Raw genomic sequence first — 24,003 nt, 5'->3', positions numbered from 1 at the left:
TTTTATTCAATCAACAAAACTGGCGGAGCCATCTATCTGTCAATTCTTTTCATGTCCGGGCCGAGTGAAGATTCCCTTGTTGAGTCAAGTTTATGATATAGAGGTTTCAATCTCTTCAATAAAGGCAGAGATGGATTCTGATTTCAGATAAACAGAAAGGACACTGTGTGACCCCCAGCATCAGAAGGGTTAATCCCTCATCGGGAAGCTTTCAAATGCCACATTCTGTCTCCAGTCGCCAAAATGGAGGTAACTCCATTCTTCCTCCTGCATCTGTGTTGTTTGAATGATAACCCTTATAGCAGAAAAAGACCGCCGTATCGATCCCTGGGTCTAATGAAGAGTGCATCTACAGTACAGTCGGGTGGGGATGACATTTGCACAGATGGGGAATGAGCCTTGCACTCACTTTCTGTCTGGTCCATTGATTCAGCCATGTAATCAGAGCCACATCAAATGAGGCGAAGCTAAGACATAAACACCGATGGCTGCAGACTGTATAGTCCTAGAAGACCCTTTCACTGTGAACAAATGACAGCTCCATTGGCAGCAGATTATTGATTCATTTAGGTAAAAGGGCGTTTCAGATCAGACACTCAGTCGAGACGAAGGCCTCTTGTAATCGATCATGTGAGTGTCTGTTGGAATATCCTGATGATTTATGACATTAGTTAATATTTGGGGAAAAAAAGTTCTCCCCAAAAGCAATGCATTGTGGGAATCAACATTGCAGAGGTGTGATTACAGGGTTGGTAAACAGGGCTTGTATTGAATTCATTGCACAGCGTTGCAGACACTGCAGTGTGAATGCTCTCTGGAGAAGTGTCATGTTAGAATAATCCACGGCAGAGCAGATGTGCCCAATCCAATAACAACAATATCACGCCTTCCTTTGTGTGTCTGTGGTTAGGGTCTGCTTTAGAGAATAGAAATCTGTTAAAGGGTGGATCATGAGCACGTGAAGGGTTGAGAATGAACATTTCACTTGAGTGTTTTCAATGTTATTGGGATAGTATTTTATCAACCAGCTGAAAAATTGTCCAATATTCTCGTAGCAATGCGTTAGAACAAATAGATTTTGTGTTGCTGCATTGGAGATGAATGTGATTAGCCACTCTCTGTTGCTTCCTCACAACATTAAGCAATTCTCAGTTTAACTGTAAGCGCTGTAAACAATGTTGTATAAATAATATGCTTTGTGCTTCTGGGGTTTGCAAAAAAATGTCTTCGATACCATTTTGTGTTGGAATTGAGTTTATTGAGACTGAGCATTTCTGGTATCTTTTACCCACTTCATCTTTCTTGATTGTTTCATTTTTACCTGTATAGTTAATTTCACTTTTGAGCTCATCTGCATTTAGATTACACATATTTCTCAAATAACTGATTCAGTCCTGATAGAAATGTGGGAGAATGAGCTCCATCACCACATCTTATCCCCCAAACTCTGGAGAATGTACGTGATGAGATTGTCTATGTTTTCACAATGCCGAACAATTGTGACTGAAACGTGACTATAATCTCTACATAAGGCCAATTTTAATGAAACCCTCTGTTGTCAAATACAGTGAAATGTCCCCAAAATGTCCTGCTATACCTGCTGTATTATGCATGTTTTTACAAACTCACCCTGACCGCATGGCTTTGAGCAACGAGGTAGTGAGCTTTCATGTCGATCTCAGCTCAGGTCCCAGGTGTTGTGGTTTGTCCACTCTGATTTCTTTTCTCTGCGATGTTCTACAATTTGCTTGGTGGTTTGGCGATCTATATTGGAGCCTCTTGTGGGGCGGTTTTGGCTCACGGGCTATAAAGCCTGTCAATATAAGTTGGACATCACTGATAAAGAGCCGTAGCTGAAATAAGTGTCAACCCTCAAAAAGCAAAATAGAAAACTTTGTAGGTAGCCGGGAGATCCTTTGCAATTCCTTTTTTTCCCCCCAAATATACATAATTAAACAACAAAAAATGGCAACAAAAAATAGCGTGTTCACACATGAACAGATTTGCACAAATACTCACACAAACATATTTGCTCCTCTGAATTGGCCTTCAGACCTTAAACTCTAAGACAATGTTTATGTGACAGCATAAGCCTTTTCAAAAGGTTCCACCTTGGGAGACGTTTTCAAAAGGTTGGGTTTTTAGTGACTCTGACTCACTGTTGTCGTGTAAACAGATACCCGAAAGGCACCAAACGTTTTCCATTTTCATTTGATAAGCTTGTATAAAAGGGGTCTAAATGAGAACCAAGCCTAGTCTTCCGTGTGGATCTTGGAATAATGTATTTCAAGCTTTTCAAAGCCTCTTCCGCAACACATTTAATCTAATTTCAGCATTATGTGTCCATTTTTATTTTTAATGAACACCATGTGTGTTTCTTCACCTTTGCATTTTCTATATCTGGACCCATCACCTTCATTCTTGAGAGTCATTTGGTTGTTATTGCAAGTGATGATATGAATAATTTAGCCAGTCTTTTGTAACTGGGACTTCCTCAGCTTGGCAGATGGCTCGCTGGTACAATCTTCCCTCAAGGCACATGTAACTTATGGCGAACGTATGCCTTTGACATTGTTCGCCCGATGGCCCGTATGGACTGAAAACCCACCATCTTCTGTCAAGTTTAACTTAGGAGATGTATGTCAAGCATTACCAGGTTTGTTTGGACAAGGTGTCTGTAAAACCTGTCGCGCAAGCTTGCAAACTAATCTTCCACACATCTCCTGTCTGAGTGCCATTCGGTAAACACAAGACTTTGTGCAATTGATTGTCTGAGAACCAGCAGAGACGGCCTCTAATTGGCATTGAGTGGGATTGTTTGGATCGGCAGCGCCTGAACTTTTGCAGATGTCGGAGTGAGGATTTGGCAAAATCGCCGAAGTGAAAGGGATTTCTGGTTCCCACTATTGTTTTGTTCTGTGGGGAAAATGGGTAGGGGCTCAACTTAGATATTACCGGGGGGGGGGGGATATTGCCGTTGAAGAGGAGAGCGATTACATGTACTGAGCTGATGGTGGAAAAATTGATAAAAACAGCTATTCGGGATTGAGAGAAATGTGGAGGTGAGCTAAAGCCTTCCAATGCAGGGCAAGGTTTTTCCTACTCGTTTGTCTGACCGCAGTCTTCTGTATGAATGAGCATGACAAAATAAACCCTCAGAGTTAGAGGGTAGGAAAGACAGGCTGAGATAAATGCTGAATCTGTCTCGGCTTAGACAAATGGGCCCACAAAAACTACCCGGTGCTGAAGCAACAATTAACTCTCATTGCGCTCTCTCTTCCCTCGCCACCTGCCACACCGGCTCTGATTTAAAATGCATGGGTCCCGCAAGCATTACAGATCATTAAGGAGGTTTCCCTGCAGTCTTACATCAAAGCACAGTTGCAATCTCGCTAAACCACAAACCAAACGCGCAGACGTACGGAGATGTGAAAGCGAACTTTGGTAAATATGAGTTCTCGTGTGGAAACTACGAGTCCTGGCAGAGTTTGTTCCGTGCCTTCTGGATCAAACCACACAGGATGAAATCTGCCACTGCCTGGGCATGACAAGTTGCATTACTAGTTGCCTCCTCGGGGTAGCCCCCAAGTCTGCCCCCCCCCCCCCCCCCCAAGCGCGCAATACACGAGCTTTCAAAGCTTTTATTGTTCGTACTAATGCTGACACGTTTCTCCCGGAGGCACGAATGCGTCCGTGTCTCAGTTTAATTCCTTTGATCCGCTGGAGAAAGCGCACTGGAAGTTGCTCCAAACTTTGATCTTCCCAAACATGAAGACTGGTTGGAAGCAAGTTGCTCCTGTTTGCAAGATCAGTGCCGAAAAGAGGTCATATCTGTAGAGCTGCTCAAAGGCCACAGTCGACTGCCTTAATGAGCTGAATGCCAAATGATCTGCAGGATCGTTGTCATTGTCTCTCTCCGTTTTGCCCCTACCCACTCTCTGGCAGGTTTGCAATTACTGAGCCATCGCTACTTTTCTCCTCGTGGCCTCATACACATTAAGTATGTATCTCGGCACTTAATTAAATTCTTCTTGTATTTCCTTCAGTTTGGCAGAGCGTCTCAGAATAAACTTAAAGGGAAACCAATATGCTTGACATGGGCTCAAAGTGTGAAAAGAACCAGTTGATGCACCAGAAATAATGATCTTGAAAACAGTAATCTTCTTAAATCAAGCAGCTGAGAGTGTGACCGTATCCAGTTGATGACTTCCTGGACCAGTTGTTTTCACAAATCACAAAAAAAAGAAAAAGTAGACGAACCCTCATCACGCAATATATGTGGAATAGGGTTTCTTTCTGTAATAATGAGTTCCTTTTGTCTGAGTAAGTCTTTGGGTTTACCCACCATCTCTGGGTGTTAGGTGGACTGGTGCCACTTCAGCTTCCATGGTTGATGCCTTCATTCGCAGCAAAAGATGCATTCCGCTGAAAATTTTGCCCATTGCTTCTATGAAGGTTTATTCTGTTTAACTCTCTTGGTACCCTCTTTATTCTCTTTGACAGATTCCTTTTTCTCTTTAGCCTCACACACCACCGTTTTTTTCTCCCGCTGCTTACATATGTAATATGAACACTTTAATTGTGTCGTTTTGTGACATAAATGAATGAAATGCTGACATCTACTTTTAAGACATTGAAAATTGGTATACCTCGTAACATCTGGAGGGATTTGTGACCCTCAATGAATTTTTGGCACCCTGCCCCCCCACCCCCTAACTATCTAATATTGTTCGACAGTCTTTTTCCTCATTCCCCCCACCTTCTTCGCCCTCCACTCAACACACTTTGTTATCAGGCTCCTGGGAAAGGTCATTTCACAGAAAAGGAAAATACGAATCAGGTAGTTAACATTTCTCAGATGCCTTGAGTCATGCCATCTTGTACCTCTGTGGCTTTATGCAAGCTTGTCATTATTATTCTCCAGATTAGTTTAGTGTTACATTTGCTGTACATGTGCAAGCATTGTTTTTTGCATGAAAGCAAAACATTTTCACTCCCCAACTCAAGATATTGGTGAGATTTTAATCAAAGGGTGAAGTGTTTCATGTTCTTTTGAGGGAGCTCATCCGCCTACACTTCTGGAAGTCTATAAAAAAAAGAAAAAAAGTGAGGAACACCCTGCTTGTAAAGCAAATGAAATATGTCAGAAAAATGTAGGTGTACACACATAAACACACGTTGAAAGTGTCCTTATTTGCTCTGAGGTCAGCTGTAAAACTTTGCAACAGACTGCATGACTCACCTTGAGCACCTTTGTCCGGTGGCCTTAGGGCACGGCTCTGATAAACAGTCACAATGTGTTTCGGGCTGAATGTACTGGCCCAGTCGATCCACCCTCTTGGTTTTACTTCTGTGTTGCAATCCAGTCTTGCCTTCATTTAATGGAATTTGCACCTAAGAACTATTAAGTGAAATGACTCAGTGGAGAAATAAGTGTTCTGACACGGATGACTAACCAGAGTACATACGATGCGTTTTACACAGTCACAGCAGGAACCAATTGCGCCTTTGAAAGCTTTTAACATTCTGGGCAATGAGGGCAAATGAGCCCCTCTGGTAGATTTAGATTATTAAAGTATGAATAGAAGGCCCCGTTAACACGACAAAGTTTACAAGTAAAAAGACAAAACTTTTGCTGTGGTTTGGGTGACCGTTTACACAACAACGGCGCTTGGAACCACTGAAAACACAACTTTTTGAAAATGGCTCGCAAGATAGAAGCTTTCAAAAATGTTCCAAGTCCGTTGAAAACGCTTCGTCTCTGTGTAGACGGGGGAATCACTGCGATAGGGCATGCGCACCACAGCAGTATAATTAGTTCTTCTGCACATGTGCGAATAGATGGACAATAACAATAACGGCGACCTCCAGAGTGTCATGACTCCCAGTCCATATTCTCCTGGGACTTTGAAGTGGACAGACGACCAAGTTGGATTGCTGTTCCGGGTGACTCAACTATAAAACTACAATGTCCCTGTACTTGCGATTGTTAATATTTATACGTAATTGTTGTATTACAAAAACAACCAACAGCACCCACTAGTGGCTCTACATGAAGACTACCATAATTTTTGCCGTTTCTGTTGTTTCCATGTACACAGACCTCGTTTTCAAAATGTTGCCATGTAAATGCGATACTTTTATGAAACAAAAGCGCAAAAATGGTGCATTGTCACTTTAAACGCTGTTGTGTAAATGGGATAACTGAATGACATGACACTAACAGTACACTAACCAAAAGCAGGAGAACACAACTATAGAAGGTCGTAAAACTGAAAGACTACTTCTGTGCGGCTTTATGAACTGTGGTGGATATTGCTGGAATTAATAAAACAAAAGTAGAGCTCAGAGGGAATACAGTGCATCACTCTGTTTATCGACCACCCGATGAAGTCTTGAAAGAAAAGTGCTGCCAATCGACTGTAAAACATCGTGGAGGGATTATCATGTTCTGGGGCTGCTTTGTTGCTTGTAGTCCTGGAGATATTGTTTGTATTAAAAGGATGAAGAACACATCTGAGTTAGACAAATGTAACCAGTCATTATTTTGATCTCCAAAAAAAGTCATTAAGATGCTGTTATTGATGATGTTGACGTTTTTTCAGCATCTCAGCAATCTTGAATGCATCGTGCACTCCATCCAAAGCATTGTGCAAATTCAGTTGCTCTTTTCAGACAGTAACGGTTCCCATTTTACTGTCTGGCACAGCTGGGCACCCGCGGGCGAAGTGGTTTTAAAACGAGGTGAGGTCAGACATCGGCAGCATGTTGCTACCTTGAGGCAGCAAAAAGCCATTGCTTTATTGACCAGCAAAAACCTCAATCAGCGGCAGTGTTATTTTAACAGCACATATATGCAGATTAGTTGCTCAGAACTTTTCGCACACAAATTTTTCCAGCACATGAAGAGCTGCAATTTGTGTTTTGTGGCTTCCAGCAGTTGGTGCGACTGTTTCGTCTCAGTTATTGAAATACCTGCAATTGAGTCTCCGTTGGTCTCCAGAGTCACGCAGTGAGCATCAACACATGTGGAAGTCTAAACATCATTAGCTCCCTATAGCTGTTAACCCAACAGCATCCGTCAAGATTTTACTGCAGATTTATTTGTCTACTTTTGCGGTCATACTATTTGTTGCACAGCTGTGGAAGGGCAGCTGTCTATACTCCCATCTGCTCTACGATTTTACACCCAAAATTCTGAATTCTGCTCCGGAGTACAAGTAGGCGCGACTGTGGGTGATTTGGTGGAATAGGTCGTCTCCCAATACTATTAATTCCCATTATCTTTGTTTAACTTTGAGCCTTATTTACAGAAAGATGATTACAAAATCAAATCGGTGGGTTAAAGAAGAGCAGCAGAAAAGATTACAGGGTGAACAACACGGAAAATATCGTATGTTAAAGTCTGCAACTAAATGTTCTTGTGCCAGCTGAGGAAAAGCCTTTCATCACTGTAACAGCAGCATCTATGGGCTGAGATGATTTGCACCTCTTCAAAAAACATTGAAAAGAAAATGAAATCATCTCCATTTTAGTCAACTGCAGATGTAAGTCATGTTGTTCATTGTACAATAACTTTCATTAAGCCCTGTTTACACAACAACGGTGCTTGTAGCCATTGAAAACACACAACTTTTTCAAAAATGCTCGGCCTCCCATTTTGCACAATCTGTCCACTTCTAACATATCTAAAGTAAACTTACTGTAAATGCACTAGTCTTTGGACTGTGCACTGCTAAATCTGTGTTTTCTGTAAGCCATTTCAAAAGTTGATCCATCCATCTTCTAAACTGCTTCATTCTGTTCAGGGCGTCGGGGCGATGGAGCAATTTTCCAAACAGTCCATGACAGCTTAAACACAGAGAGACAGACAAGCACACACACACTGTTATATTCACACTGGCAGGCAATTTCTTACCATCAATGAACCACTCAGGCGTCTTTCTAGACTGGAGGAGGAAATCGAAGCACCTGGAGAGTAGTTTAATAATGCTTATATGTCCAGTCATACAGTGTCCACACCATGTTTTGATTCTGAATGACGTCCGACATCCTTTTTTGTCCTGTTCTGATGCTGCAATCACTTATTCACCTTGGTCAGCATCAGGATATTCCTAATTTTCTTGTCGTTTATGTCTTTGTTGCACAACATAAGAAACCTGTCCTAAAGTTAATCTTAAAAGGGAGTTTTTTTTCTCTGAGTGGACATAGAAGTAGTGATACATAGAAGACACAATGGCATTCACTCTTTGGTGCTCTTTTTCCTCCTTTTTTTTTTTCTTGGTAATGACCTGTTTCTTGTTCTTTAACTGCTTGATGGCTTCTGTACAGTTGGTATCCCCCCCCCCCCCCACCCTCCCCTGTTTTTTCTCCTAAGAAACCTGGAGATGAACATTCAGGATAATCTCCTGGTACACAAAACATGCTGGGACTTGGCCTCGTACAGACTCAGTCTGCCCATATTGAGAATTACAAAGGTGCTTGGCAAGGCGCGCACACGTTGAGAAACTCAGATCTTTATCCAAATTCGTGCAATTCTTGGCCGAGCTCGACCTGTCAGCGATACTCTGGAGATCAGCTGCCAATGGAAATCTGATGTATGTGAAACCTGCAGCGCTGTTTAGCGCGGCCCATATTTGCAGGATTGGGCTGATTTGTTGGACTGCCGCCAAGGGTTTTGCTGATGCATTGTGCAAAGGGGATTGTATTTGTTTTCCCTCTGTCCAACAACATGGAGGATTCCCGCCGACAGATCTGGAGCTTTGGATGGATGTGTACATTGTCCTGAGGGATTGTTTGCATTTTCAAAGGGGTGTGTGCTTTTTATAGTTTTGGACTGTATTGTGACTTGATTAAGAGATTAACTTCTTCATGTATCACATAGCTTATTTAAAGCAGTGCGGTAGCTGGCTTCCATGCAGATATCTCAGCTCGGGTCTCGGGTTTGTTTCTTTTGACGAAGGAAAATCAAACCCTAACCCACATGTCTGGAGAAAACATGCAAACCCTGTAATGAAAGAGCTCCTGTTCCAATCCAGACTCAAATCATGGACATGAGGCAGGATTGATAATTGCTTCATGACACAAATGGCAAAAGACATTGAAGTGAATACTATTTCAGCAGCTTCGTGAATCATTCCCACCTGTCAAGTAACGTTGCGTGTATTTATATTTGTTTGCTCTTCAATCCATTTTCTGTTGGATGTCAGCGATAGTAAGGACCCTACATTTTCACTTCCAGTTTTGGAATTCAAAACTGATGCCGAGCTGATTTGCTCTCACTGAAAGTCATTACTTTAAAGCCTAATTTTATAGGTTTGCCAATATTTCTTTCATCACTCCAGGCAATTCTGAGTATGCAGTTAAAACCACATTTTGTTGGATGATAGAATGAAACAACTCACAAAGCAGTTATTACTGCTTTTTGCAGACTTTTGTAGAATTGTTTTAACAACGTCAACAAAGTTTTGTAATATAGATAATTAGACATTTTACCTTTTTATTCTGACTGTAAACATGTTATGTTGCTTGTGGTTCTTACTTAAATGTTAGAGTGTACATTTTAAAGAATTTATAAATTTATAAGTTCACAGTTCAATATCTTTTAGTTTCAAAGATATTCTGATTCGATCTGTAATGTTTTCTCAGGAGTGTCTGAGAATGTTTCTGTCTGGATAGTGGCTGAAGAACACCAGGCTTTTTGTACTTTGTCTCTCAGACAAAGAGGAACAGGAATCAATAGGAAGAACCTGTCTTTGCTCTCCTTGGACAGACAGATTGTGTCTTATTTAACTTTCGTATTTACAAGAGACTGTCGCTCAGAGACCAGTCTGCTCCATGTCTGCTTCCTTTCCCCCCTCTATAAGAAATGACTCTGTTGCAGCCATGGTAGCTGGAGGCTCCCAGTGATGGAGAAGAGAGTAAACAATCTTGCCTCGCAATTATTTCTCCTTGAAGTTTGTCTAGTGAGGTTTTAGTGTGGTGTGTGTTTACGTAGCCAAAATGGACTGGGTGTCAGACAGAGACCCATATCACCTCTGTTGATGTGCAATTTCCCTGCTGCTGAATGACCAAGTCTGCTGCTGCTTATCAGCCCAGGAAAGAACCACGCAAATACAATGAGTAAAAAGCCTCAGACTCTGCAGGGAAGCCGCCCAGACATCACCACATGGGAAAGCAATAAATGCCACGAGCGTAGGAGAAGGCAGGATGATTTTGGGGGATTTGATTGGTGTCACCAGCCCCTGGTATGAGGGACAGTGAATAATTGGCCAGGTAGAGAGGGAAGGTGGGCCGAAGTGGTAAGCTGCTCGTCATTACCCTGTGACTGTTTGTTGGCTGCTGTACAGATACTAGGACAGATCAGGGTGGATCCCATGAGAGGAAAGGTTCTTCTGGAACTTTGTACCCCGTCAGGGAGGAAATCTTGCCACTCGAGTTGGAACAAAAGGGAAACTAGAAGTAATCTTAGATTAGATAATAAGAAGCTTTCTTTGTCATTATATGTGTAATATAGTGAAATTACAGGTGTGCGTCAATAATACGTTGACACTTTATAGAATGATCATGAGCAGGATTGCAACAAGAAGTGAAATAATGAGTAACAGGATTCAAAACTGCATATGTCACACAGTCACAGATCTCACCTTGAAGTGTCATTTATAGTCCACACGGAAAAGGACACGCAAAGGCTATGCGTTGATGTGAACCACCTGCGCAGAGCCTGTGCAGCGCCCGACACGCACCTCCAACAATTTCTGAATATGCAGCCTTTTGTCTGAAGCCTTCTTTCACTATCCTACTCTGGATACAATCAATGGTTGTTAACATGTTCTTTATTTTATTTTTAATGTAAGTTAATATACCAACCATGCATCATCTGTACCAGCTTTATCCAACTCGGGGTTGTGGGGATTCACACTATAAATAAGCCAAAAGCTGGGTACACGCGGACGTTGTTAGGCAAGCCAGAACCCGGTAAATACATCAGTTACTGTGAAAGGCATCGAAACACACAACTGTTAAAAACCTGGCTATGTAACCACAACAAGGAACCTGAAGATTTAAACAAACCAATCAAGACATGCTCAGAGACCACAACCGCAGCTGTGAAACTCCTTGACAGTCCTGAGTACTTCCTGCGATGGTTCAAAATGCTGCCATAAACTGAACACTGGACAAACATCGAGACTAACAGTGAGTGACGGCAAACCGGACATCAAATCATTGCTTTATTCACGTCCAACTCCCTGTAGAGAATGAGCGATCGGTGGGTAAAGATTTTCCCACACTAATTATTACGCATACTGTCTGACAAGGCAAGTGTCACCTCTTGTTGGAAATCCATAGCAACGGCTTTCTTTTTCACATGTGAGCATTCCGGGTGATTTCTTTGTGTGTGGTTGTGCTGCTGGCTGTTGATTGCATTGGCATGCCAGGCAGAATTATTTCTCTTTTGTCCGCAAGAGCAGAAAACCAATGATCATGAACCGCCCAAGGATGTCAACCATTCACGTGTGCATTGAAGGAAAGGAAAGTGATTCGAACATCTGACGTAGACGTTGTAATTATCCACAGACCTTCCTTTTGCACAGAGATCACAGATTGAGCAGTGAACTGGGATTGGGGCTGTGAAGTAAGAGCACTGCTGTGGAGCCTTGACCTAAAAACAGCAAGGGATGAGGGGCAGATGCAGGCATTTCCCAGCAACATGCTGAGAGAGCAATTTAGCATTCGCAGGAGCCGCCGGTGCCGCTCAGATGGTTCTAGGCCAACTTCTCTTCAGAAATTCACAAAGACTAGCTTTCCTGAATTACTTTTGTCTGCATCGAGTTCTGTAGTGTCCCGAACAATTTCTCATATTTGCAATGGTGAGTAATGCGATTTTATTCTCCCACGTGAATGCAGCAATAGTTATTTGAAAATCTGGTGATGCAGCCTCTCAGTCGGTTGGTTTACTTCAATTTGAGCTTCTGCTGTAAAGCCTCTGCTGATTTCGCTGAGCCCTTTTCCCTTCCAGCTGCCACCTGCTTGGATCTGCTTTTATGTACTGGGGGAGATTAAGCTGCTCCCTGATGGTTCTTTATTAATGGTGTAGAGGGCCCGTATCCAAACTAGAATCTGGATGTGAAAACATTTCGGTTATCTTGTGGTGTAGTGGTTAAAGCTGCCAACTTAAAGGGGAAGTGCTGGTTTGAATCTGATGGGCGAAGGTGACCGTTCTCTTTGTGTTGAGGCGTTTCTGTGTTCGCCCTGTGAAAAACAGGTGATCTTTCCAGACTCTGTGTCTGTGGTTGGCTCCAGGCCGCCGAACCTCGTCTGGATAAAACATTCTGAATGATGAATTCGATACATGGCTGCCACGTGACGAGAGTTTCGGGGGGTTTCATGACCATCCAAAGTTGAAGTTGGGGGTTAAAGATGCCCTACAAGACCTGGACTACCATTGACAAATACGTTTGCAGACTTGGGGCCCCGTTTACACGACAACCTTTCGATCATTATTGCATTTTTTATTTCCGTACAGCATATTTTATGCTTTCAATTTGCTCTGAAATATGGATTTTCTAGAAAAATATTAATATCTTCCGTGATTATATATAATAGTTTCATAGTTGGCCATGTTCCAATGCTCATATGTTTTTTTTTTTTTCCCCTCTGCATTCCTTTGCAACCCGTCTTACAAAGACTGTAATTTGTGAAAGCATATCCCCATTCAGGAAATTATACCACACAAAACATCAACTGATCACACATCCCAAGGTTAGTCTTGGATGATATGACCTCATTTCTTCTTCCGCACAGCCGAGCACACACACACACACACATGCACGCGAGTAGTCCCTTCCACTCAAGGTAAGAGTACTGAAAGCTCTTTTCCTATTTTTACTCAGCACATGGTGCCCAGCCGGAACTTCTCATCTTCAATGAGCTCTGCGCCCTGAAGGACGATCCGGGCCCCTGCAAGGCCATCAAGGACAGGTTCTTCTTCGACGTCAACACCGGACGCTGTCAGCTGTTTGAATACGGAGGCTGCGGGGGCAACGAAAACAATTTCGAGACCCTGGAAGAGTGTGAGGAGACGTGTGTTGTCTCAGGTGAGTGGGACACTTTCCGAAACGGAAAGTGCTTTTTGATGCCTCTTCTTCGAAATTGACTTTGATTTGACAGCGTACTCCTCAAAATGAATGTGAAACAGCTAATGTTTCTTAGTCATAATACACAAGACAATGATTGATGATAAGATAGTATTGTTATGTTGTTGTTAGCAAAGTGATTAGACTTGTTCCCAACGACTGTTGTTCCTCATTAGACTTTATTGCTACCTTGGGCATAAAATCCTATTACAAACTCATTTTGTCAGTGTGCAGCTAACATGGAACATTGCCAACACATTAATTCTGCACAGTTTTGCTGAAGGCATTTGGTCAATGAGAGAAAGGGGAACTTTGCAGAAATATGGTATTGTATTATTTATGAGTTCTGAACTGATGATGAAGTTAAGTTGAATGAATCAGTCATTAGTAAGATCGTAAACTAGATGAGAATATTTATTTCAAGCTGTTATTTCTGATTTTGCAATACTTTGCCCGTCTTTAGAGGGGGGAGATATAACGCCTTATCTATACAGGTTCATCTAACTACATATTCAGCTTTATTTAACTTTTAATAATTTTTTTCCGATGATTTATTATCGTGGAAAACAAGCAGAATTTAATGAATTTAAATTTGTTCTCAGAAAAATCCCATCAAATCACAAGGTTCATATTTTAGGCACCACTATGAGAAATGTGGGTTTCAAAACTGGCCCGGGTATTGATTGATTAGGTTGGTTGTTTACAACATTGATTGACTGGTAGCAGGAGTGCTTATTTATTTTTACATGTCAGTAGAGGATGAGGGTTGAAGAGACCAACCTAATTACCTACAGTTTCTAAACAAACAACATGATTCCCAAAAGACAGAAGCGAAACATCAGTCATACCTTCAATCTGAAGAATCTGATCCCATCATGTGGTCTCCGCCCGACAAACATGTTGCAATCTCATCATTAGGGGCAATATACACCTATCACCTATTAGCCATAATAATAATAATAACAACTTTTCAGAGCACATGTTGCACAAAGTGCTTTACAATAAAAACACAAACAAAAAAGTCAGGCGAGACAGAGGAGACAAGCACTCAAACAGACGGACATGCGGTCATTAAACAGATGGAAAATTATCGACAAAAAGGTTTATGGTTGGCGACAAAACACCACTGGCCTAGGTGGCTTAAAGAGAGAGCATATAACAAAGATTAAAGGGGCATCATTTTATTAAAAATGGAAGTTTCAATTAAAAGCGAGTATAAAAGTGAGTTTTAAAGAGATTTTAAAAGAAGTCACTGATTCTGCAAGCCTTATCTCCTCAGGCAGGTCATTCCAAAGTCGAGGGTCCCTGGTGGAGAAGCACCGTCACTCTTAGATTTAAGTTTTGACTTTGGGATGACCAGAAGGAATCCACCCGTACAGCTTTCGATGCCAAAACCGCCTGGCCCCATTGAGGCACAGACTCCCCCTCGACCTTTGGGACTGTGCAGTGGTATTTAGCATCCAGATGTTGGCGAGATATAGTTTAACCGAAGCACACTGTTTATATTTAATGTATGGCGTGGGTCAGTTTTGCCCCGGGCCAAGAATTACTTCATAGTAGTACAATCGCTGGCATGACTAAATAACTTTTGGTGAAACACATGTTATTGTACAGAAACCCACTGTTTTCGATAAAACATGAAAAGAAACAGCCGATTGTACATTTTCAGGACTGTTGATGCAGTTGACCCGCACTACTGGATCTAAAGTCTTTGTCGATAGTTATGAGTCAAACAGTGTAAGAAGCTTAAAAATATAACACTTGAATTTTGTTCCTGTATTTTGAGTTATTTTATGAAAAGTCATTACATTTTATTGAAAATTTAGAAAACGTATACTGCTGTCAAATGTCACAACGGCTACATTTAGATTAAGCTCTGGAGGCTGCAAGGTGGAACTAACTCAACTAATAATTTCTGTGGCTGCTTAAATACTTCTTTTGATAGATATTGGCCACTACAGATTGGGCGCACCCCATCGGAGCTGTAGTTTTTGTAGTTCCTCATGCATGACCATGTTTCTGCTTCACCTTTAAGGACCACATTTTCTGCAGGAAAGCTCCAACTTCATAATGCACATGGAAACTTTCAGATCATTTTTAACAGAGCTGCAGTTTATTTCTGAGCCCCCTAAAGCACAAAGTGCATATATTACATTGCAATTGGGACCTACTGTGTGTCTTTAAATTGTAATAAACAGTTATGAGTTGCTCTCATATACCTGGGCAGTCAGAGTTTTGCAGTTTTAAAAAAAAAAAAAGAAAGAAAAAAGAAGACATTTCAACATGTTCTTTTTCCTCGAGTGGAAAATTTCACTCATCGGTCCTCTTTGCTGTGGCGCACATCACTTTCTTGTACATTTGAACAAGTCCAAGCATGTCACCTGGCAGCTGTTTCTTCAGCCGCATGGCGTGACTGAAGGTAATGGATACGCACACAAATACAAAAAAAAAAAAGCACACTCGTCTAAATCCTGGATTACACGCGATATTGAAATTGGAATATTACAACACCTGAAGATGATTGGATGTTAAAGGTCAACTTGAATGTGTGGGTGTGAGAGCGCAGTGATTCGACTGAAACATGGGCTGATTGAAAAGGTGTGACGGAACGGCTTCACTGATATCTGCCGCATCTTCTTTAATCGATTGCTGGTAAAAACGTGATGATACCTGCTGAGAGCACTTAGCTTTTGTGGGGGTGGGGTGTCAGAAATAAATCATTCCCCTGTGAGATTCAAATCTGGCGTTCAAATGACTTTGTCCAACTTAATACCTTAGTACTTTTGGGCAGCAACCAATGCTGGTCATATTACTATACAATCATAACATAACACAAAGTAAATATAAAATAAAAATAAAAATAAAGAAATAGAGTAAAAAGAATAGGTTTAGCCCCCCCACAAACACCTAGATATTTGGGGAAAAAATAGACCTTAAATGGTGCATACTAATGCATTGTGGACGACTAAATACTACATTGGGACGTGATCAATTATTATCAGTTGATATTGAACCAACCAAACACCAAATAACATGTTATGGAAGAAACATACTTATTTAAAAGCACATAACTGAACCAGTATAAAGATGTGTACAATTTTTTAAAGGCTTAAAGAAAAGAAAAAACATACTCTAATTTATTTTTAAACGATAACTGATATATCTGTACAACTTTTATCCTCTCGCTGAAAAGCAGAGGAAGTTACTTTCAGTGACGAGTTGTTGTATGCGAAAGCAATTGAAGAAAACCTGAGAACAGTGAAGGAACAACTCGTTCTGTGTAACGGTGTCTGCCATAACGATGTACTTTAAATGACAAAACACGTCCAATTTGCATTAAGTATACCCCGAAAGACCACAAGTAGCTGCCAGTCTGTAATAGAGCACGCATGTGTTTAGGCAACAACCCGTTTCTCAGTGTTTTTTTTATTGTGTTATTGGATGCCATGGGAATGATCACACAGCGGGGAGACGAGGACGTTGGTGTGTATCCTGCAGGCTTGGCAGCGTACATTAAATACTTCAGTTTATATCGAGCCCAACACACCTCTGCTGTCGTGGTTTGATGAACAGGTGATGTTGAATAAAACCGCTCGGGCAAAAATGGGAAGATGAGAAGAGGATAAAGCTGCCCGACGTGCGCGGCCTCTCTCTTTAGTTCCAAACTTACTTTATTGTAATCATAAAGAACATGACGCTAGATAAAACATAGCTGTAAAACATAGCTGTAAAACAGGCATATTTGTATTGTGGCTTTCAAAACTCTCTTTTCAGGACTACTTTTATTGAATAATAATTAAAAAAAAACAAAAAAAACATGATACAGTACAGTATAGCAGAGAATAGTTTTTGCTTTTATCTAAATTGAATCACACTTTCAGTTCGGGTGGCGACTGAGTGTCAAAACTATAATAAATAGAAAACCGTGTGAGCCGAGATTCATTTTAATCCGACGTACAGATTGCTCGAATGTTTATGTGAGTTGAAAAGTGAAGAAATAGAATCCGGACAACTTTCCAGCTGGGCTGCACCAACAAAGATTATTTTTCTTAAACCAATAAACTATGGGATCATCTAGTTTGTGGCTACACACAACACAACTCTTTTTTTTTTAGATTGTTGGTATAGATCAACTTTAAAAATGATTATAGCCGACATGCCAAATGATGACAGTGCCTCCATCTCGAAGCAGGGCATCACTCATAGAACTGAAACATCATGTATTCAAAGAAACAACAGTAGAAAATAAGTTACAACTTTTATCAAACTAAAACTAAGTGAAGCAACTCTGGGCCAAGTGAAAATGTCTGCTGTTACAGGAAAGGCCGAAGCAACTGTCACCACTAACAGATACGCAAACATAACACGATGCTTTGGGTTCGTGAGGTTTTATGCTGCTGGAAGTTTCCAGAAGGTGGATTGGGACCTGTTAAGCTGCCACCAAACGCCACTGAGTGGGGTTTTTTTTTTCCCTTCCAACTCCTGAGGCCCAGTTCACATGACAAAGTTTCATATGAAAACACTACCGTTTTGCTTTTTCGCTTTAGAAAAGGTTTGCCTTTACAAATACTTTTTCAAAAAGCTGCATTTTCAGCAACAATTGTCGTGAAAGTTTTCTGGGGCTCAGTAAGTAGAGTCCCTTTTGGTTGTCGTAAAAGTCGCTAAATTACAACGTCCCCTCAACCACTGAACGAGGACTGGACCGCCTGTGAGTGCTTTGTGATGGAGAAGTGTCTCATGGCTTCTCCACGTTACGGACGGCAACTGCAGAATAAGTATTTCACATCAACATCTTTGAAACGCCAAAAGTCTCCCTTTGAGGAATAAAGCCGCTCCGTCACCAGATTCTGCCAGATGTCTTAACAAAGACAACACCTGCCAGAGGAAATTAACAATTTCTTTTGTACCCACTGCATGCCATCGGTGCACATTTGTATTTGTTAATCATAAACTGAATACACCACATTCCCCATGCTGATGATGCTTTGATTTAAATGTCTAATAGCAGAATGGATTTTCCTGTCCAGTTATTGGATTAATCTTTGCCAGAGCAACACTGGCATGGGCAAACTTAGTGGGGCTTATGTACTACTATAGCGAGACGTGTTTGTTTTAATGCCAGTGGTTAAAGCAATGGTTCTGGAGCCCTTTGATTGGACGCGACAGATCACTGTTGCTTTTAGTCTGCTGTGAGGCCAAGGAAATTAGACTTGCACATGTCAAGGAAACCACAACTTGCTAAAATCTACAGACCTGGGAAACTGCTCATTGCTTATATTTAGAAGTTTTGTACTTTTCTTTCTTTCTTTTTTTTTTTTTTTACATTGTTGGGCAAGAATGGGCGTATCCCTCTGAGATTTGGGTTCACTGTAATGTTGTGATGTAATATCAAAGAGGAAACCCTCAATTATCCATTAGTCGGGTCCTTATCATAGTAAATGTTTATGTATTTAATCGATATGTATGTGCTTTAAAGGTATTTTTCTGCCTGTGAATGTGTAATCTGGCTTTTTATTTCATTATTTAACCATTGCAAGCCAATTTCCTTGTTGGTCTTTGATCTTAGTGCTATTGAGGACAGTTTTCACCATCAGGCACTTATTCCTATTGTTAGGTTAGTCTCATGTTTGCATGTGGATGATCTATATCGCACCCCTATATTAATTCAGTCATTACCATTCAGCCACCATCGTACCGCCGAAGGCCGACCACGTATAAGTAAACAATGATGGATTTTCAGTCAGAGAAATGGGCCTTAAGGATCTACACAGTATTTTGGTTTGAAACATTGAATGTAAACTTCTTTTTTTTTTTTACTCGTTTACACAAAAAAGAGAAGGGGTTCCTGCAGGGGAGCTTTAAGCACACACAAAAAAAAAACATTTTTGGAGAGATTTAATGCTTTTCATGAGCCATGCAAATGGCACAAAGCAGCACACTGCAAGGATGTGTGGTTGTGTACAATTAGTATTCCACGTGTAAGTGACACAAACAAATGTAAGACTGACTGCCTCAAACGACTGAAGCCATTAATGAGGAAATGAAAAAGCCTTGAGCTCCACAGCAGTGCAATTAATGTCACATTGATCCAGTCCCGCAAATTAAATCTCAATACATCTGTAAATTAATTTGAAACTGAGCTGCATCAACAGCAGCTTTCATTTTAAGTCATCAACAGCTTGCATTAATATTGCCGTCTGGCCTGTGAATGTTGCAAAATGAATTTCCTTCAACACTGCTATTTTGTCATTTATTCTTTTTAACCTCCAGTTCAGATTTCAGTTTGGAGCTGACATGGCTTCACCATCAAGGAGAGAAGAAGAAATAAGAGTGATCTAATATGTTTTATTCATTAGCAAGAGAAATAAAATTCATGAAGAAAGATTGTGCACACTGTTAACAACTCCTATTTGAGATATGTGTTTAAAAAAACACTGCATGAGTTACTCGGGCAGCATTTCCAAAGTTTACAAATTAACAGAAAACTATTGCTGTGTTTTGGGTGTCCTTTTATACAACAACAGTGCTCAGAGGCCCTAAAAACGCAACTTTTTGATTGTCATTTCCAAATTAAATTCTATCTTTAAACAAGGCACGATAATTAAAATTGACTAAAAATGCTAAAATGATTATAATTTATGAAAGAGAAAAAAAAAATTACAAAAGAAACATGAGCTTAGAAAAGAGAGAAAATGGTTAAAATGGTTAAAATGGCTAAAATGTCTTCAGTTCCTGTGGCCATCAGACTGTATGCCTCCGTTCTGTTCTCATAGTAGTCCACTTAAAGCCTTGTGCATATCAATATTCAAAATAACATGTTTGAATTTTATCCTCATATAAAGAAAGTTGAATATCAAATATATATTCTGTGTGGAGCCATGCTATTCTACTCTATTCTACATTATACTAAAATGTCAAAATTGCCTGAAGAATGCTGGAAAAGAATGAAACCTCTAAATTGAGGTACAAAAATAGCTGAAAATGAAATGAAATATTTACCATCCAAAATTGTAGTTGAATCTTGGCACGCGCCGCATAAGACACAGTTTTTGTACATGTTTGTAAAAACTTTAAAAACTGGGTTACCCTCAGTTTCAAGGTTTTATGGTGTTTTGCAGCTTCAGGTAAATTTTGATTTGGTGGGAAATCACAAAAACAGCTGTTCTGGTCATAAAGGTTGCAGACTCTGCGTATTCACCGTTGTTGATGTTTACAGCAGACATTTGTATTGACAGACCACAAAGTTGGATTCTTATTACTGGCGACTCTCGACTATAAAACTCCAAAGTCCCAGGAGAATAATGGACTGGAAGTCATGACACTCTGGAGGCAAATGTTTATTGTTGGTGTCCGTCTGCTCGTGCATATGAAGAACAACTATTTGCTACGGCCACGGTAGTAGCGTTTCAGAAAAGGTAAAACACAACAAATGTTTCCTGCTTTCACGTGTAAACGTTACTTTACTGTCATAATACAACGTTTCTAAAAAGTTTGATGTACTATGAATCCTTTGTTTTAAGACTCATGATGAGAGCCGGAACGGGAAGACGAGAAGCCGAAGCTGGACTTCTCCGACATTTGAAAATGTCATTGCATTTCCAGCTTAAATAAAGTCCATCGTAACGGCTGCCCTTTTCTTTTCCCGCAGCAGGACTGTAATCATTAAATCAGTCACATTTGAACTCCTGCACACTTGGTTGGATCCACGCCACCCCATGATGTTTTCTTACATGTGATTTGGACGGTCATGGACAGCTTCGGAAGAAAGAGAAAAAAAAAGCTCTTGTAAAGGTCGCAAACCGTGGCGGGAAATATTGTGGCTGACAGTTCAGCTTCTCATAACATATTTTCAGGCTTTTTACTCTGCAGCTGTGACTTTTTAAAGTCCAAAACACAGTCGAAAAAGCCGCGCAACATCACTCCGTCCCTTCTGTAGAAGAGGTCAGAGACATAAAGGGTCCCTTTGTGACAAAGGGCACTTTTTTGTCCTTTCCTGAGGGTTTTTGTGAACACGGAAAAGTAAGAAATTGCCCCCCCCCCCAAAAAAAAAAAAAAACTAACAGCACAAACAACATTATATGGATGAAAGGGTGCAGAGAACATTTCCTCCAAGAAAAATGGTTTTCTGTCTCCTAAATAACAAGAGTATATATTACTAAATTGCTTTTCCAATTATGTTCAGAGGATTTTTTTTTTTTTTCTTTTTCCACTCTGTGGTTGAGTCACATGAAGAAGGTAGAGATAGGCTTTGCTTGTGAACGCTGATTCCCTCATATCGAGTTCCGTGATTAGGTTTGGACGACTGAAACAAATGACTGCAATTAATTTTTTACTCCCGTGTGTACCTCAAATACTTTGAATAATGTTCACATGACAAAGTGATTTTAATTCAACTAACTTTGTCCTTGCTTTGGCATGAATGGGACGTGTTTCAATGTGGTTTTGAATTGCACAACGTAATTACTAGTATGCTGGCTGGATAATATAGAGAGCTATGTTTTGAGTTTGACCTCATGGCGGCAGTGTTTGATCGCGGTTGCAAAGTTGAAACCTGAACAGTTCCGCTGAATTATGTCGTCTTTTTGGTTTGTCGTCACTCAAACATGCTACATTTTCACATCAGCTGATTAAATGAAGATTTACTGAAGGTTACCAATGTCAGTGAGAAACGTTCCGGGTGGTCTGGGGTGGCAGAGAGCCACTGCTCATTTCTTTGTTGTATGTTTATATGCAACATGAATATCATCCAATCCAGTCCGTGGACCAATCCCACAATGCTTTGCATGGGCTGTTTATGACACTTTATCCCACTTCTAGTATTTCCTAGAAGCCTCCCAGTATTCAAGATGAATTCGCTTGCCAAGCCAAGCTCGAGCTTGTTTTCATTTCTTTTGTTTTTTGTATGCTTTCTGAAACTTTGAAGAAGAAATGTCTTTAATTACAGGCTGATGAAGAAGAGTACCGAGTATTTTGTTTACATGATTCGGTAACTTTGTATCATACATTGATCGGTCATGGTTTGCGGCTCTCCGTTTTCCCAAAGAAGCGTCACATGGTACACATAATCCAATATAATTCCAATAAAAAATGGAATCCACGCACAGACGTACGGAACAAATTTTCAGATGATTGTCATCTGCTTGAAAAAGAGGAAAAGGGCCACATGTTGGCGTCATAGTGCAACATTTCAGAAAGGTTACATTTTCCTACGTTTCCATGGAGACGGAGTGTTTTCAAAAAAGTTGCGCGTCCGAAGGCTCTGCGCACCTTTGATGGTAAAGGGACACCAAAAAAAAAACCAACACAAGTTTTTCATGTAAACGGGGCCTTAGACTAAAACCCTAAAATGACTGATGAATTGGATTTCTGTGATTAATAAATCGGGGCTTGTAGGTGTCCGTCCATCAGGAGCTACAACGCGAGATGAAACTCGAGAAACACGAGATCCATTAACTACGTTGATTTTTTATAATTAAACTGGTTTTAAACTGTCACTCAGGCGGACTTTCAGGTTCTTCTTTTTGTGAGAGAAAATTGAAAGTTTGTGGGTGGTACGGTCCGGGGGAACGATTGTTAATTAAGTCAGGCCGGCTTTATTTCTTTTCAGGCTTTTAGGGAGGAAATTGTTCTTGGATTTTTCTGGAATTCATCTTTAATCAGCTGATCTGGGGGCTTAATTGGCAGATCGCATCTGAAGATAATGCTTGATGATGATAATTAGTCGCAGCTCTGCTCCTTTTGTCTGACTCAGTCGTCTGTTATCTCTGGAAGTAACTCGGCTCTTTCCAGTTCATGATGACAGACACAGACTTTTTCCTGCTAAGTTCTTTTTTTTTTTTTTTCCCTCCCCTCGGAGCTCAGCAGGCAAACGCCGACCTTTAACACTGCTGACTTTATCCCGCAGACTACATTTATGCATCATCTAAAAATAACATCATGACTGGGAAATCAGAAAATAAGAAAAAAAAAAAAGAATATTGAGGTCAGCGGCTGCCCGTGTGGATTTCCGTGCATCTGTCGCCATCCAGTGGCCCTGTAGCGTTTTTACCCCCTCGTCTCTTTTATTAAGCTTTAATTCTTCGGTTCTCTATTATCGTCCCTCACACGGGAGGTTTTACCAAAATGGTGTCAGCAGTTTTACAGGCAGAAAAACAAAAACAATCTTTTCTTTTTTTTTTTTTTTAAAGTCTACAGAGAGAAAACAAGCTGAGGAAGTGAAAGTTGAGGAGATAAAGGAGTGATGGGTAGATCCAAAGCGTTGTCTGTGCAGGCTTTCGGTAGATTTACTCCCTTTCTTCATCACGTCGTGGATGACAAACGCACGGCAGACGTCTGGAAACGGAACACAGACGCTGCGTTTTCATGCCCGATGCGTGTGAGCCCTTTAAATCTTTTATGGCTGCCTTGAATGTTGAGGTCTGCTTTGCTGAAATATTGAGGTTCTCTTTTGGAAAGCGGCCAGAACTAACTCAAACGATGGACTCTATAATGGAAAATAAAGGCGATAATTCTCCCGAAAACACAAATCACCGCGTCCACCTTCGCGGCGTTAATGGAGAATTGTGTTTGTGAATTATTCATGGCTGAAGAGGGAGCGCGGGCCTCCCCTTTTGACACGTCTCCCTGCTTATGCCTCTAAGTCAAAGTCACCTCTTAAAATGTATTTAGATGTTACAGTGATAGCATTTTAATCGTGGTCACCCTTCAGTGGAGTGTGGTTATTCAAAGGCTGAACAGATAGAGCGGGGGGGGGGGGGGGGGGGGGGATCTCTTACATAGATAAACTCTGCCATCCAGGGCCGTGGATGTCAGGCAGCAATGGGTTTCGACAGGGAGAGGCGTTTTGTTGAAAAAGCCGGAGGGCTCG

The 24,003-nt window shown here is 40.9% G+C and overlaps 1 protein-coding gene across 1 annotated transcript in view; it reads left to right on the top strand.

The window, feature by feature from the left end:
* Positions 1–24,003, top strand: part of tfpia (tissue factor pathway inhibitor a) — a 55,915-nt gene that overhangs the window by 19,731 nt on the left and 12,181 nt on the right. Inside the window, exon 2 of the mRNA XM_080478093.1 lies at positions 12,894–13,097. Coding sequence (XP_080334219.1) covers positions 12,894–13,097 — 204 coding nt within the window. The remainder of the gene's footprint in view (positions 1–12,893; positions 13,098–24,003) is intronic.

This window comes from Lipophrys pholis (genome assembly GCF_963383615.2).
Source record: "Lipophrys pholis genome assembly, chromosome: 13".
NCBI lineage: Eukaryota > Metazoa > Chordata > Actinopteri > Blenniiformes > Blenniidae > Lipophrys > Lipophrys pholis.
This window is presented reverse-complemented; position numbering and strand designations above follow the sequence as displayed.